Here is a 16249-nt window from a genome sequence, read left to right as displayed (position 1 = left end):
ACCTTGATGCAGTAAAAAGAAGGGTTATTTGGAATTTGTAGGTCCTCGTTTCAATCCCTAGCCAAACACCAGCTGTTTGATGATATAGGGAGCAGTGATCATGAAGAGTTTACTACGTGACTCTGGGCAAGTCACTTCAGCTCTTTTCAGCCTCAGTTTCCTCAGCTGTAAAATGAGGGTTATAATGGCGCCTACCTCCCAGGGATGTTGTAAGTATCAAACGAGAGATCGGTAAGAAACTTTGTGAAACTTAAAGCCTTACATAAATACTTGTTACTGTTATTATTTTATCCCACAATTAGGGACAAGGCACAAAATGCAAATGCCCCACAGGAAGGTGACCCAATGACAAATTACACTACGGTGTATGTGACATAAAGGGACAGGAGGGCCAGGATGAGAATGACCACCAAAACCGCCCAGGATTCTGCCTTGTACCCAGACGGCTAAACCTGCTAGATAGTTTCAAGGGGCTCAGAAATTTAGGGGCCACCCCTAAGGAAAGAAGTGTAGACAGCCTTCAAATTGCCCTTTCCCTGGAGTCAAGTGGGACCAGATGTAATACCCCTGACATGTCATGGTTCCCTGAAGGAGCTCCTAAGGTAATGTGGTAGGGGGAGGCCAGATGGGGAAGGAGAAAAGAGGGCTGACCTTGCATGAGTTATAGGAGGCACAGAGGCCATGGCAATCAGGATGGGGTTGGGGAGGGTGTGACAGCAATGGACCCTGATGCTCCCAAGGAGGGGGTGAGAGGATGGGGAGGTGCCAGTTGTGGGCCTGCTAGTGATCTGTCAGGCTCCAGTGCCTGCCTTACTCAGCAGGAGCCCCTCCTCCAGGAAGCACACTACGGACCATATCAGAGATGTAAGAGATATATTTCTGCTGTTGCATATTTCAGATTTTGTACAGCGCTCCAGGCCCACGGCTGCTCTGGTTCCTTCTTCGGAATGACCTGAGAGGGCAGTTCTTGCTTTTCTTTCTCTAGGTCACTCCTCCTATCATCACAGGGACCAATCTATGGCCAGAACCCCTGATGCTCCCTGCTTTGCAGAGTCTCATAGGTGCCTCAGAAGCAGCACCCATTTCATGTAAAGGTGACAGAGCAGACCGTGAGACCCAGGAGCCCCGAACATCTCCCTCTCCTATGTCTCTTCTCTGTCCTCCTGGCCTGTCCAGTGGCCACTTCTGCAGATGATTCTACCCAGTTACCTACTAGCTCTTTAGATACTTTTTTTTTTCTGCCAAGACCAGCAGCATCCTCTGCCCTTAGCTCCACTGGCCTGGGCTTCTGGGGCACACAGTCAGGGGACCCAGGCTATCAGGTAGCCCCTTGAAGTGCCCAGCTGGTTCCTAGGGGCACCATATCTCCCTGGGGTTGCTTGAGACTTTATTGCACATCACTCCTCTCTGTTCATCTTGTCCTTAGGCCTTTTCCACAGGCCATTTTAAAAACAGGAAAGTAGAACCTAGAGAAATAGAAGAGGGCACAGGAACAGCATTGGCTCAGTAGCCGAAGGAACCCTGGTTTTCTCCACTCTTCTCCAGCCCCCAGCTTGGAACTGTCCAATAAGTAGCCCATTAGTGTCCACTTGCTGCTTGATTCTGGGCCCACTCCAGCCGAGGAATGGAGGGGGGATGGGACAAAGGGGCTAGACCCCAACTTCTCATCCATGGGTGAGGATGGTCCCTTGATTGCCTCTTCCTCTATGGAGTTCCTAAGGTGCAATGCCCCGAGGTTTCCCCCAGGATCCCACTGTGGTCCCGCTACCTCAGCCGGCCATCAGCTTTGACAGGACCGAGCTCTGACTTGGGGTCAGGAGAGAGGGAACTCCAGCTGGTCTGGCTGCAGGGCTCCAGGTTGGGACAGACGGACGGGCCTGTGGCACACAGCCCTGCCACTGACCAGAAGCTGCCCAATGTGCTATCTGTCCAGTCCTCCAGGGCGGGGCCAGTCAGCTCTGAGTGCCTCCGAGATGCCTCTTCTGCCTGCTCTGGCCGGGGAAGGTTCAAGATTGCACTCAGGCCCTGGAAAGTCTGCTCCGTGTACTCATTGTGGGGGGGCCCTGCATGAAGCCAGCTCCCATCATCTGGAGTAAGTACAGACAGAATACAGAATCAATATTCCCCCCTCTATTTGATCGGCCCAAGTCAGGGTCAAGGACGCCCTAGCTTGGTCTGGGGATCAGGATTCCCTAGTTCCAACCTCACCCCTAGATGGCCACTTGCTCCATGACCACAAACTCAACATTTATCACCTTTAGGCCTTTGCCCATAAGACAGGGACCATGATCCCTGCTTTATCTATCTTAGAATAAAATGAGACAACAGACCAGCCTAAAAGTGCTCTCATAAATGCGAGGAGTTATCATTATCCTTCTCCCTCGCTGTGATCTAGGATGCAGTATAGTTAAATGGGAAGACCATGGCTCTGCAGTCAAATCCCCACTATGATGCTCACTACCTGTGTGACTTTGGACAAAGCATTTTACTTCCTTAGAACTTAGTTTCCTCATCAATAAAATTGAGGGGGAAAGGGAATGAGGGAGAGAGGGGGTAGCTCTAGGAGAGGGAAGAAGGGAAAGGAGAGGGAGAAAGAGAGGGAGGGAGAGAGACACAGAGAGAGAGAAAGAGAGAGAGAGACAGAGGTGAGATAGACACACACACAGATACAGAGAGAGAGAGGAGAGAAAGACAGAGACAGAGAGAAAGAGAGAGACAGAGAGAGACACACAGAGAGACACAGAGAGAGAGGAAAGAGACAGAGAGAGAGAGAGGACAGAGACAGAGAGAGGAAAGGAGGGAGGAGAGAGAGGGAGAGAGCGCTAGGGGAAGGACAAGGCACCAGGATGGGTGAGACCAGGAAGAAGGTGCTCACTCTGATTCCCAGGACAGTTCTGATTTCAAGAAAAGTGGCTTTTTAATCAAGCCCTTCAAAAGGAATAGTCTTTGCCCAATTACACACCCTAATTTCTGCTCTAGAAAATCAGTTCAACATACTGATAGCCCAATGAAGGGCTGAGGTCTGATTGCCTGCAGGGTCCACAGGCCCAGTAATCCCCATTCTGACTGGTCCCTGGGCCACAGCATCTTCATTACCTTTCCTGAGAGGTAGTTTGCGGTTGAAGGTTAGGGGCAACACCAGGAAGCGGGTTTCACCCAGTGGTTCCCAGAACTGCAGCAGGCGGACGGTCCAGGCACCAGGTCGCAGGGGCCGGCTCAGGGGAGGTTTATATTGAGTGACCTCAGCTTCAGAGTCCACTGTGATATCATATGAAGTGGCCACCACAAAGGTGGGATCGATCCAAACCACAGTGACTGTGAGGTTCGGGCCACGGGCCCACCGCTGCATGGCCACTGGCTCATCCAGAGGTCCCAACAGTCCCCCAAAGTTTCGGAAGAGACGTTCCTTGGGGTCCCACTCAGTGCCTACCTGTGAGGAGGGAAGCATTTGGAGAGGAGGTTGGTGGTATCCTTTATAGGAGGATAGCTGGGAAGGGGAGGGGATAGAGTGTGTTTGAGACCCTGGGCACTCTATTTCCCCTCTGTACATCTGTACTACATCTGTAAAATGAGGAGGTCTGAGTACATGGTTGCTAACGAATTTTCTTCTCTACTGCTCTGCCATGACAGGGAGGCGAATGGGCTACAAAGCAGAGAGAGAGAGACAGAAACCTCAGCTGCTGGTGCTTACCCTCACCAAAAAAAAGGCTATGTATTTTGCATGTACTTTAGGGATGATATCTGCCCTACCACAATATAAGCTCCCTGACGGCAGTGTTTTTGTACATCCCTAGCATTTAGCATAGTGCTTGGCATATAGTAGGTGCTCAATAAATGTTTGGCTAAGGAAGTCAAAACTGAGCTTTTGAGATCCAAAAGTTTCTCTCTCCACCCATCACTTAACCTAGACTAGATCCCAGAGACATGGAGGAGGGATGATAGGTCATCACTACCCTCTAGACTAAAGGACACCAGTGAATGCAGTGTTATACCAGGGGCAGGGAGGCAAAGGGAAGGCAAGGGGATGCGGGCCCCCATCCCACCTCCAGGTTCTGCAGCCGGTTGGCCTGACCATTGTGTTCTGTTAGCTTCAGGGCCCCCCGAGGCATCAGCCACATCTCCAGCGCCTCTTCGGGCCCAGAGGCCACAGGCTGCACCGTCTGGGTCAACAAGTAGCCCTGGAAACGGTCATCATAGAAATACAGGTGGACACTGGACGGGAAGCCCTTAGGTTTAAACCTAGGATGGATGTAGGGGAGGGGGAGGGAGAAATGAAGACACTTGTCAACAGAAACAAGCCAGAAATGGGAGGTCCCAGAAAGGACCATCCTACAGCCCCACCCTCCACTCCACTTCTCTATGGCATAAATTCTCATTTATACAGGTTTTTTTCAAGTGCTCTTCCCCCCTGCCACTTCCTTTTTTAAATTCCTATTTGTGTGTTCTTTCTTCCCCACCAGACCTGGAATTCTTGAGATATACTATATGACAAATTATGTCCCTCATCATAGTCCCCTAAAGAAAAGGACAGCACCTTTCTAATCAAAGAGGGAACTAGCTCCCCAATGGCAGGGACCATGTTTCCATAATCTTCTGTGTCCCCTAAAGTCCATAAGACTCCATATACAGATGCTGGTTAGGACAGGAGAGGGGGGCATGGTTGACCTCAGCAAGGGGAGGGAGGGGGGTGTTTCCCACCTGCAGAGCTGGTTAGTTGAAGGGGATGCCATGGCGGCAGCATGGCGTAGGCCAAGGCGGGAAAAAGCTGTGTAGGCAGTGAGGATGACGTCACTGAGCCCACCCAGGCCGTCTGCGATGTCATGGGCATTTTCCCAGTATGCTTTGAGAGCCGGCGTGTTGGGAGGGTAACTACCATAAAGGTGAGAGTCCAAGATTTCCAGCACTTCCTGGTTCACAGTGGACTCAAATTTTCGGGCAAAGAAGGTAGGTCTGGAGAGTTGCTGAAGTGTAAAAAATGTAAGACAGTTGTTGGCATTGCAGAGACTAGAGGCCACACATCACCCACAGAGCAAAGAGATCTTTGGTTCTACCTGCATCCCCTCATCACTATCACTAAAGGACAAGTAGCCAGAAATAAGAGCAAAGCTAGATTTAGAACTGGGAAGGACCTTGGAGATCAGCAATTCCAGTCCTCTCACTTTAAGGATGGAGAAACTAAAGGCCAAAGTAAGTAACTCAGTCACCCAGTCAACGAAGTGTATAAGGGATCCTCTTGACCCCAGCTTCAGCTTCGTTTCCATACTGCCTCTTGGCAACCTCAGGGATAGCCTCATCTTTATACCCAACTTTCCTGTGGGATCCCATCTTCCTCATTTCCCAGTTCAGCTTCCCAAAGACTGTGGTGAGGATCAAAGACCAGTCATTAAAGTTATGTGGGATAAGAAATCAGGGCCTTAGTCTACCCTGCTCCAGCGTATGACCCTAGAAGACAGCATGGTACATGGTGCTAAGAGCACTAGGCCAGGGCTTAGAAGACTGGGTTCTAGTCCAAGCACTAACAGTAACTAGTTGTTGACCTTGTTCAAGTCATTTCCATTAGACCATAATAAGTTCCTTGAGGGCAAGGTCTGTTTTTGCCTTTCTTTGTATTGCCAGTGTTTAGCTCTAGGCCTGGCATGTAGTCAGTGCTTAATAAATGCTTACTGATTGACTGGTTTCCCTTCTCTGGCCCTGTATTTGAATTCAGGAAGATGAGTCTTCCTGACTCCAGGCCTGGTGCTCTATCCACTCTACCCACTGTGCCACCGAGCTGCCCAAAGTACAATATAAAGTCAGGTCCTATTTAGTGATAATAATACAGAATAGGGATTGGGTCTGTGATTTTGTCAGTATAGAGAACTCCTAGATAAGGAAACTTCCTTCTACTAATTCAGGTCAGGACCTTCTTTGAAATTTGAGAATCTAAGAAGGTTGCTTAGGGTTCTGAAAGGGTGCCTAGGGTCACCTGGCCAGTATGTGTTAGACAAAGGACCCAAACTCAGCTCTCTGTTCCTTACATCTTGATGCCTCATTATTACTAAAATGGGGATAAAAATACAGGAGTTAGCTACTACACAGGGTTACTATGAGGCTATATGAGATACTATATGCAAAGTGCTTTTTAAACCTAATAGGTTAATAGCTACATTGACATAGTGCTTTTAGGTTTGTAAAGTGTTTTCCAAATATTCAGTCTTCACAATAACTCTGTGACAGGTGCTATTATCTTCACCTCTATTTTGTAGATGAGGAACATAGTCTGAGAGAGGATCACAAAGTTAGTGTCTGAGGCAGGATTTGCATTCAGGTCTTCCTGACTCCACTGAACCACCTGACTGCCCCTAAGTGGCATATGAGAGGCAGCAGGGATTAAAATGCTGGCTTTGAACCCAGGAAGATCTTAGTTCACTTAACTTTCTGGCTCTAGGCAACTTTACAAGACACTGAGATGCAGGGAAGTTCCCCCAACTCAAACCTGCTTTGGAAGAAGGCTTTCCTCCAGTAATAAAACCACAGGGAGTGTGAATGGAGGTGTGGGAAGTGGGTTAATTCTTATGTATCAGCCCTGTCTCTGGCCAAGGGTCCAAGTCCCCACATCACCCAGGAGATTAAAAGTCCCCAGTCCCCTCAGGCCAGGACTTGAAAGGCCACTCAGAGACAATAAGCTAGTCTGCCCTGGGTGGGCAGGGGCAGCACCTGTAGCCGAAGGAAGTCCTGGGGCTTGAAGTCATTGGGGGAGCAGCCACACCAGTCCACGATGTGCTTGTACTGACATTTGCAGCCCAGCTTACGGTTCCAGTTAGTGACACGCAGGTTGTTGTCCACGAGGGTGTTGCAGGTAGGGCTGTTTTCCAGCACAGTGTGGAAGAAGGACTGTGGGGAGATGGGTGAGAAATGAGCCAGCCCCTTCACCAGGTGCTATTTGCCCATCCCCTACTGACCACTCTCCTCCTCCTCCTTGGCCACTGTCAGCCACTCCCCACCTTCCCACCTTAAGGACTGATGGCCCACCTCAGCTGGTAGAAGTGTGTAGGTATAGAATTGGCGCAGCTGAGCCACAAGAGGATCATCTGTATAGACCACATACTCCACGAAGCTGCGGGTCAGGGCAAACCAATCTGAGCCACCATCCACGACAATGCCTTCTGGGATCTGCCGTTCTCCAAGGCGCCACATGTGGGAGTCACACTCATGAAAGAGCCGGTCCAGCCCTTGTTTCTTGATGAACCTGGGGATGAGAGGCACAGCAGGATTCACTCAGAGATGGCACCTGGTTGGTGGTAGCTGGGGCAGGGGTAAGTGGGAGGAAATCCTCAAGTCTAGGGTGGGAAAGGGACTCTAGAGGTTTGCCTCCCCCACCCTCAACCAGCTGCCTGATGGGCTTTGGGACCACTCACTGCTCTGTAATTGGCAGGAAGTTTACAAACTTGAACTGGTGGCCAATGATTCAATCCCTTTGTTTTCAGGGTAGGGGGTGAGGGGAATCCCTCTGGGCAGCCCATGTATCTTCCAGTCCCTAAACTGACGGACCCATAACTCATCCTCACCTTGAGTTGTCCCGGCCATGAGACTTGAGGAAGTTCTTATCATGGTATTTGGACAGGAATGTCACCAACTCATCATTGGTCCTGGGCAGGAAAGAGGACAGGTGAGTTTAGGGGAAGAGGGAGGAAGGGATCCAGAGGCCCGGAACCTGAACTCAATCTTTCTTCCACTCCTCAGAATACTCCCTAGTCTTTTCTCTGTCCTTGAAGCTTCTCTCCAATATACCCTCCCTCCTTTCCTTCCTTCCTTCTTTCCTTTCTCCTTCTTCATTTCCTTATTTCTTTTTAAACAATTTGTTTTTTTAAGTGTATATTAACTTTAAATAGAAAATTCTATTTGTTTCTGAGTCTTCTGAATTCCTTTCCTTCTGTATATTATTACTTATGCAGTCATAATCACTGCGTCTAATGTTATTTGGCAGCTAGGTGTCCCAGCAGATAGAGTGCCTGGCCTGGAGTCAGGAAGATCTGAGTTCATATCTGGCCTCACTGACTGTGTGATCCTGGGTAAGTCATTTAATCCTGTTTGCCTCAGTTTCCTCCTCGGTAAAATGAGCTGGACAAGGAAGGCAAATCACTCCAGTGAGTTTTGCCAAGAAGACCACAAAAGGTAGGTATGGAAGAGTTGGATATGACTGAACAACAAAAATGTTACTTGGAGTCTACTTTTCTCATTAAGAGTCACATCATATAAGCCTTCTCATATTTCTTTGTATTTTTCTCATTTGTAATTTCAAGTGGTGGGATAATATCATTACATATAAGTCATGTTCTTAATGCATACCACAATTTGTTCAGTCATTCCCCAATTACTAGACAGGTGGGAGTGCTTCCAGTTTTTTGCTATTACAAATGATGCTAGTAGGAATACTGTTCACACATAGGTCTTTCCAACCCCTCCCCGCCAGTAAAGTCTAAAGATATGGTCCCAATAATGGGAGGCCTGGATCAAAAGGCATGAACAATTTTTTAGCTCCTATTTGGAGCCTTATTATTTTCCAAAAAGATTTCTATGATTCACAGCTCCAACAAAAGTATAATCAGATGTTAGTTTCTCTACAGAAAATTCAATTCACTACAATTGAATTTTAACATTTTTTAAATTTAAAAAAAAAATATCTTTGCCAATTTATTGGTCATAAGCTGAGATGCCTTTAATAGATACAGTAGAAAAAACATCAGATTTGGAGTCTGAAGACCTTAACTGAAATCTTGGCCTTGCTACTATCTCCTTGTGTCACCCTGGGAAAGCCTAAAGAGGTAACTTCTCATTTGTTTTATTTTTACTTTTCATTTGTGTGATGTGTGTAAAGCAATTGGAGTCAAGTGACTTGCCCAAGATCACACAGCCAGTAAGTGTCTGAGGCTGAATTTGAACTCGGGTCCTCCTGAGTCCAGGCCTGGTGCTCTATCTGTTGTGCCACCTAGCTGCCCCTTTGTAACCTTCATTTGTAAAACAAGGGAGTTGAATGAGATGGCCACTAAGGTCCCTTCCAATTCTAAGTCTATGATCCTGTAACTCACTGCCAGAGAGGGGAGAGGGACGACATCCTTGTTCTCAGCTGTTGGTAGGTGTAGGTATAATTATCCTAACGCTGAGTTCTTCACCTTTTTCGTATCATGATGAAACCTAGGGAACCCTTCTTGGAATAATGTGAGTAAATGCCTAAAATACATAGGAGTACAAAGGAAACCAATTATATTTCAATGTAGTTATCAAAATACTGGGGGAAAAAAGGAAAAAATTTTAAAAGTCTACAGACCTCAGATTAAGAACCCTTGTCCTGAAGGCTCACATGGAAGAAAGCACTTTATCCATCTTATTTCCTCAAAGACCACTCACGTTCTCCCACTGTGCTCCCTAAAAATCCCTGCCCTTTCCAACTGGGAGAGTTAGTGACACTGACCTAGCTGACATGCAGGTTCCCAGCTGCCCTGGACCTATCCCTTCCCCTAAAGAAGATGAGCCCCTAGTACCTGGTGGGGTAGTCAGTGGCACTAAGGTTGATGAAGAAGTCCCAGGTCCAGCCAGGAGCCTCTAGCAAGTCCTGCATACTGCGCAGATACATCTTCAAGAGACTCGCGCCACCCCAGATTGTGCCCATGCGCCAAGGGGTCACCCGCACATTGGCATAGTGCTGGGCTAGAGCGACTACCTCACGGTGCAAGTAGTTAGAGCGCTAGGAAGAAGAAAGAGAGCCTTGCCCACAGCTCAATAAGCCTCTTGGCTTCTCCTCTGTTCCCCACTCGCCAGAAATAGTCAAAGATTCCTGGTCTTTCCCTGGCTAGGTTCCCCATCCCTCCTGCTCCCATTTCTCCCCCCTGCTGGCCACACTTCTTACACCTCTCTCCCCTCCATCACTCCCACCCCTAAGGGTACCTTGTCTACATGGATGTAGAAAAAGTGTCGCTCGTGGTAAACAGCCTTGAGGAGCCGCTTGAGTTGCCGGATGGCGCGACCATGAACTACCAGCATGTAGGCAATTCGCACTGAGGGCCTGCCTGGCGGTAACTGCACTCTGCTCTCGTCCCACTGAATCATGGGGCTCACCTTTCCTGGGCAGTGAGGGGAGGTGGAGGTCAGAGGGGGAACAAAGAATAGGGACCTCAGCCAAGGTGCTCCTTACTTCCTCTCTTCCACAGTAGTGGGGCTCCCTTTATGCGCAGCTGATTTTACCCCACAGATTCCTCAAGCTGGGTATCCATCATACCTCCTAAGCAAGGACAGAGTTTACTGCCCCCCCATCCCCCCCAAATCAAAGAGTTGGGTGTGCATATATCTTGGATTAAGAATTCGGTGGTGAGGGGGAGGAAGAGAAGTTCTACCCCATGCTATGGGGGCTCACCAGACAGCTGGCAGTGTCGGGGCACCACCTTGGGCATAAGACTCCCTGCTTGGTGCAGACACACCACGTTGGCGATCTCCTGCTGACATTGCTTAGTGCTGGCCCGGGCCAAGGCAGACAGGGCATCCTTGCCTGTGATCTCACACTTGGGGGTGAAGCCATTCTCTGTGGGCTGGGGAGCACCCTCCACGCTGCCTGTGTCACCTTGCTGGAAGGCGCCAGCAACACCTGCCCCAGGTAGCACCTCTCCTCCACCTCCAGTACTCAGGTTCTGGCGGCTGAGAGGCTCTCGGGGTGGGGCAGGGGGAACCCGGCGGCTGAATCTGTGCTTGCCGGTCACAGCTCTCACCACCTTGGCAACCAACACCCCAGGGCTATCCACTCGGCCCTTCCAGCGGCCGTGCTTCCGTCCTGCATTCCCCCGTCGCCCGGCAGAGCTATCTCTGTCTTTAGAGCCCTCTCCTGGGTCTGGGGGCCGTGGCTTCCTCTGTCGTCCCTTCTGTAAATAAATACATGAATGAATAAATGAATGAACGAACCAGTAGACTTTTGTCATTCTGGTCACCAACTCCCATTTGTTGCTATACTGATGGTTGGGAACTAGGTCTGGAAAAAGAATATCAGTTCTTTGGGACAGGGGAAGGCTGCCCCATTTTACAGAAAATAGAGGCCCAGAGAGATAAATCCACATAAGTCAAGAATTGAGCTTGGCCTAGGACCCAAGCCTCCTGGTTCCCACTGCCTGGCATCTTGAACAACTCCTCAATGTCATTTACACACAAAGCTTTGTCTACAAAGCTTCTTTAGGAGTGGGACAGGTAGTTGGGAGGAGAGCAATAGCGGGGAGACACTGACTGGACTTGGGAGTCAGCAGGCCCCTGGTTCAAATCTTTACTCTGATACTTATTTCCTGTGTGACCTTGGACAAGTCACTTAGCTATTTCGAGCCTCAGTTTCCTCATCTGTAGAATAGGGATAGTATAGAGAGCTACTTTGAAGAAGGTACCCTGTAAAATGCAAAATGCTACAGAAATACATCTGCTCCTGACATCTTACCAACTGCCCCTTCCCTCCTGTTCCTCATCACTGTGGCAAAAGAGAAAATAATCCACTGTAAAGCAGGATCTAGGGGAGCCTTGAACACCCCCCGATCCTTTATCCTGATTCCTTGGACTTAGTTCACTTGCCCCAAACCTCTCCAAGATTCCTTAGCTAGAGTCTGGATTGACTCTTCCAGCTACATCAGCACATCTGGACTCTTGCTGTCCCTGCTTCTCTATTTTTGCTGGGTGAACAAGTAGGTTCCTCTCTTGCCCACCCCTACCTCCCCCCAATTTTGAAGCCCTATCATAGCTAGGGCCTTTAAAAGTAGGAAGGAGTCAGAGGGGCCTGGCCTAGGACAGGAGTCCTGCCCTAAGGATACCTATGTCCCCTGGGGACAGAACAAATGAAGCTTTCACACTGCTGTGTTATCTTCTCCCTTGGCAGATTCCCAGCAGCCCTGTGGGGAGGGGAAGGATGGCCTAACAGAATCCTCTTCAGTTCTATACCTGTTAAGGAGGAACAGTCTCCAGAAAAAGTTAGAGAGTAAAAGACTCCACTAACCCAAATTTATGGCAGGCTGGATCAGCTCTGTGGATTAGTTAGCTCTGTGTCACAAGGTAGTTATGAAAAGACATTCCCAGGTGTGGGCAAGTGGGGCTGGAGAGAGCACTGCTGTGGTCTCTCCAGGGTGAATGGTAATGTCAGAGACATTGTGGCTGAGGGGGAGAGAACAGAGAGGAAGGAGGAGGGCAGAAAACAAGGCAACAGGCCAGGCAGTGCTGTGGCCAGGGGACAGGATGTGGTGAGGAAAATGGGCATCTCTGTGCCCTGCACTGCAGCAAGGGACTGGCTGACCCCAGGAAGGAGAAGCTAAGAGGAAGCTGGAGGAGGGAAAAGCACTGGGAGACCCCTGGGTGGGGCCTGGCCAGGCCCAGCTAGTGACTTTGGGGAAGGTGGTCTGAGAAATAACCACACTTAAGGCAAGATTCCTTTTCCTCCTCCTCATCACCCTTCCTGGTCCCACCAGCTAGTATTCCCTCCCCTGGCTATTTGGAAGAGTTCTCCCACTATCAAGTTGTTTCCCTGCTAGCTGTGGAACACATGGGTGCCATGAAAGCTCCCCATTCTCCTGCCCCAGAGAGAGCCTTGGACAGCAGATCCAATAGTTTCTTGCAAGCTCCTCATCTCAGCAAACTTCCTCTCTGAACTAAGTGGAAGGGAGAATGAGTGACTGCCCTTCTGACCTGGCTGTGTTCATCTGCCCTGGATGCTCACCTCCCACCTCACTAGTGTATGTCTAGCCACAGAGGACACCAGGGAAACCTCAGGGCCTTGACTTCCTCATTCTCCCCCTGCTGCTTCAACAGAACTCAGGGGGATGGGGTGGAGGGCAAAGAGGAACTATGTATCACTAGACTTTCCACCCACAGGTTGATGGAGCAGAGGGGGATTAGTATATGAGACAAGTTACCTCCACCCCCAACTGGGAATAGAAAACTCCCCAAGCTGTTCAGAAACCACAAAGTGGGTATGTGTAGCATCTGTCCCCAGGGCTTCGACAACTGCCCCACTGTAAGGCAAGCAAAAGAAATGTCTGTGTTCTTATCCTGGTCCTGAAAAGAGCTCTGCTTGACCAGAGACACCTGTGAGTCTTAGTTTCCCCCTGTAAATAAAGTGGTTGAACTAGATAATATCCAAAGTCCACTTTAGCTCTGATATTCTGTGATATGTAAGTCTGCAGGGCTGATTCACAGTTTTCTTTTTCTTCCTTCCTTTCTTTTCCCTGAGGTTTAGAGAAACTGAGAGGAAATTCATTAAGAACAGCAAGATAACTGTTCCCAAGCAATCAGTGTGACTGGGGACCTTAAAATACACAGGGTCCCTCCAAACAGAGACCCAGGATGGCAATGTCTCCTGTCACTGGCCTGTCACTTTCTGCATGAGCATGCAGCTGGAAGTAAAGACCGTAACCCGGGAGGGTGATGGGGCAGTCCTAGGTTATAGGAGAAGCCTTTGGAGACCACACTGATTCTGCCCACTCATGCCCATGAACATGCCATGAACTCTCCTTACTAGGACTGGCACTTCTCTCCCTGACTGGTGCCAGAGCAGAATGAGGTCTTACTAGGACTGTTTGGTGTCTAACTAGAACTAAAGTCTTGTGTGAAATTAAAAGCTGGAGTTGGGAGGGGGTTGGACGGATCATCTGTTTTGGGTTCCTCCTAAATCAAGAAGGGTCTGGGTAGGTCACCAGTTCCTCTGCACACATTCTTTGCTCTTGGATGTCTTGAGCGGGGACCCTATTTGGACAAAATGCAGATACTGCTCCATTCAGAGAAGTGGGTGATGGACAAGTTGTCCCTACCCCTTGAGCCAATCTCAGGGCACCCCTCCTTATACCCAACTCCTTCCGGTGTTGAAAAAAAGCAAACTCCTTTCTCTTTTCTGGGAGGGAGACCAAATTTCCCAGATCTTCCTAGGCTAAACACAGATAAAGACTCCTCCCTGCCTGTGGGAGACAATCCCCTCCCCCACCAGTTTTCCCATTTCTCCCGCTCCCCTATCCCAGCTTCTGGAGGGGAAGAGAGAGATCCTGAGAAAGTACCCTTCCCACCCACAGCCCCCATAGTCTGGGCTCTAGAGTTCCAACTTGACCTGCACTCCACTTTTTTCAATCTGCCTCCTTCCTGGGCCCATGTGGCACCTCCTGGAAAGTCAAGTGGGGGTTTCCAGGGCAGGGCCCTCCTCGGTCGCACACCTGCCCCACTCCCTCGCTCCTTTCCTTCAGTCCCAACTTCTAAAAGTTTGGCCTGGGGCTCCAGTGACCGCTCTCCAGCCCCTTCCCAAAGAAGCTGCATTCCCGTGGCCACCCCAGGAAGGTCCCCGCTGCGGCCACCCTCCCTGTCCTCGGCTTCAACCTTCGCCCCCACTCCCAGCCCCCGCCCCACCGCAGCCTGCTCCCCTCCCCTTGACCTTCACAGCCCTCAGGGCTCCCTCCTTCCTTCCCTGCCTGCTCGGGGACCCTCTCCCCCTTTTGCTCCTCTACCTCTTCCTCCTCCCCCCCGCATCAGGCCCCCTTTCTGAATTCCTAGCACCCAGACCCACTGCCCCCACCCCCGCTGGGCTCCCTCCTGGAGTCGGTGACTGTGGAGGAGGGAGGTTCTGGTTCTCGGTCCCCCGCCCCGCCCCGCCCCGCCTCGGCCAGCCCCTGGGCCGTGCACCCACGCTGTCCCTGCAGTCCCAGCCCCGGGTTCGAGTCCCGCTCCCGGAGCAGTGCCCCCGCGCCCCCTCCCCCGGGCTGCTGCGACTCAGCAGCACGCCCCCACCAGCCCCCACCCCCGGGGCCGGGCCTCACCTCCCCGGGCTCCTCCTCCTCCGGGCCGCTGAAGCTCCACACCACCAGGCCCTGCAGCAGCAGAATGGCCAGCGCCGTGGCGATGGCCAGCTTGTAGCGCCGCACCAGCTTCTGCACCCGCGCGCTCGCCACCATCTTCCTGCCCCGGCGGCGGCAGCCCCCTCGACTCCTCCTCCCCTTCCTCCTCCCCCCAGCGCGCGCCGCCGGGGCGCCGCGCTCCCGAACCCTGCAGCCAGCACGCGGGGGCGCGCGCGCGCGAGCCTAAAGGGAAAGACACGGAGGAGAGATCTCGGCGGCGCCGGGGAGCGAGCCGAGCCCGGGAGAGGGAGGAGGGCCCAGGGCGAAGGCGCTCCGCCCACGGGGCGTGGCCTCCTCGGGCCCCAACTCCGCCTCCGCGGCTGCGCATGGAGGACGTGCTCCCGCGCAGCCCTCCTGGGAGACTGGGACGGGTGAGCTCTCCGCAGCTTGGGAGCTGGGCCGGAAGGGCCGGGCTGGGCGCCGAGCGTGCTGCGCCGAAAACGGAATGAAATGACATTGTGACACGTGGCCGCGGTGTGGGCCGTTAGGTGAGGCTGGGCTGCATTTTATTCTGTCGTGCTACATTATGCAGTGACACTATCTAGCGTTTACACAGCACTCACTATGTGGCGGCGCCGTCGTTTGGTCCTCCCAGCCGTGGGAGGGAGCTACTGTTATTCCCATGGCACACTTGAGGAAATTGAGGCCAAAAGAGGACAAGTGACTCGCCCAGGTTCACACAGCTAGTAAGCGTTTGAGACTGCATCTGAACTCAGATAAGGAAACAGGGTAAGTGACTTTTCTAGGGTCACACAACTAGTAAGCGTCTGAGTCAGATCTTCCTACGTCCAAGACTGTACTCTGTGCCACCTAGCTGCATATTGTGCCCTGTCATATCCTACTGTATCAAATCATGTTGTTTGCCATCATACAGTATTGTATTTTCATCTTCTGGGAAGTAAAGAGCTTGACAATAACTGAATTTGATTTCTTTTTAGCTGTGTGACCTTGGGCAAATCGCTTAATCCCAAATGCCTCATCCTGGGTCATCTCCAGTCATCCTGGTGAATATCTGCTCACTGGATTCAGATGGCTTTGGGGGAGAAGTGAGGCTGGTGACCTGCACAGCCCTCCCTCACTCAAGACAAAGTCAAGTGCAAGTCATGTCATCATTTCTCTGATGGCTTGGTCTTCTTCAGCAATGAAGGACAAACACACACAATACTATATATGATATAATGTAATGTAGTCCAATATTATAAATATGATGTAGCATAACATGATATATAACAGTAGCAAATAGGTGGCACAGGCTGCTAGAGTGACAGTGACCTGGAGTGAGATTCCTCTTTCTGAGTTCAAATGTGACCTCAGACACATACTAGATGTGTGACCCTGGGCAAATCACTTAACCTCTGTTTGCCTTAATCCACTGGAAAAGG

The 16249-nt window shown here is 50.7% G+C and overlaps 1 protein-coding gene across 1 annotated transcript; it reads right to left on the bottom strand.

The window, feature by feature from the left end:
- Positions 1–856: 856 nt before the first annotated feature.
- XYLT2 (xylosyltransferase 2) lies at positions 857–14965 on the bottom strand. Its single transcript, XM_072646638.1, has 11 exons — positions 14790–14965; positions 10391–10889; positions 9925–10100; positions 9522–9724; positions 7548–7628; positions 7012–7228; positions 6697–6873; positions 4699–4961; positions 4044–4239; positions 3097–3430; positions 857–2087 (listed from the first exon to the last, which is right to left on the bottom strand). The coding sequence occupies exons 1-11, from the start codon at positions 14922–14924 to the stop codon at positions 1765–1767; spliced, it is 2604 nt and encodes an 867-aa protein (XP_072502739.1). The 5' UTR covers positions 14925–14965; the 3' UTR covers positions 857–1764.
- Between the last annotated feature and the right edge of the window lie 1284 nt (positions 14966–16249).

Source organism: Notamacropus eugenii, chromosome 2, assembly GCF_028372415.1.
Source record: "Notamacropus eugenii isolate mMacEug1 chromosome 2, mMacEug1.pri_v2, whole genome shotgun sequence".
Lineage (NCBI taxonomy): Eukaryota > Metazoa > Chordata > Mammalia > Diprotodontia > Macropodidae > Notamacropus > Notamacropus eugenii.
This window is presented reverse-complemented; position numbering and strand designations above follow the sequence as displayed.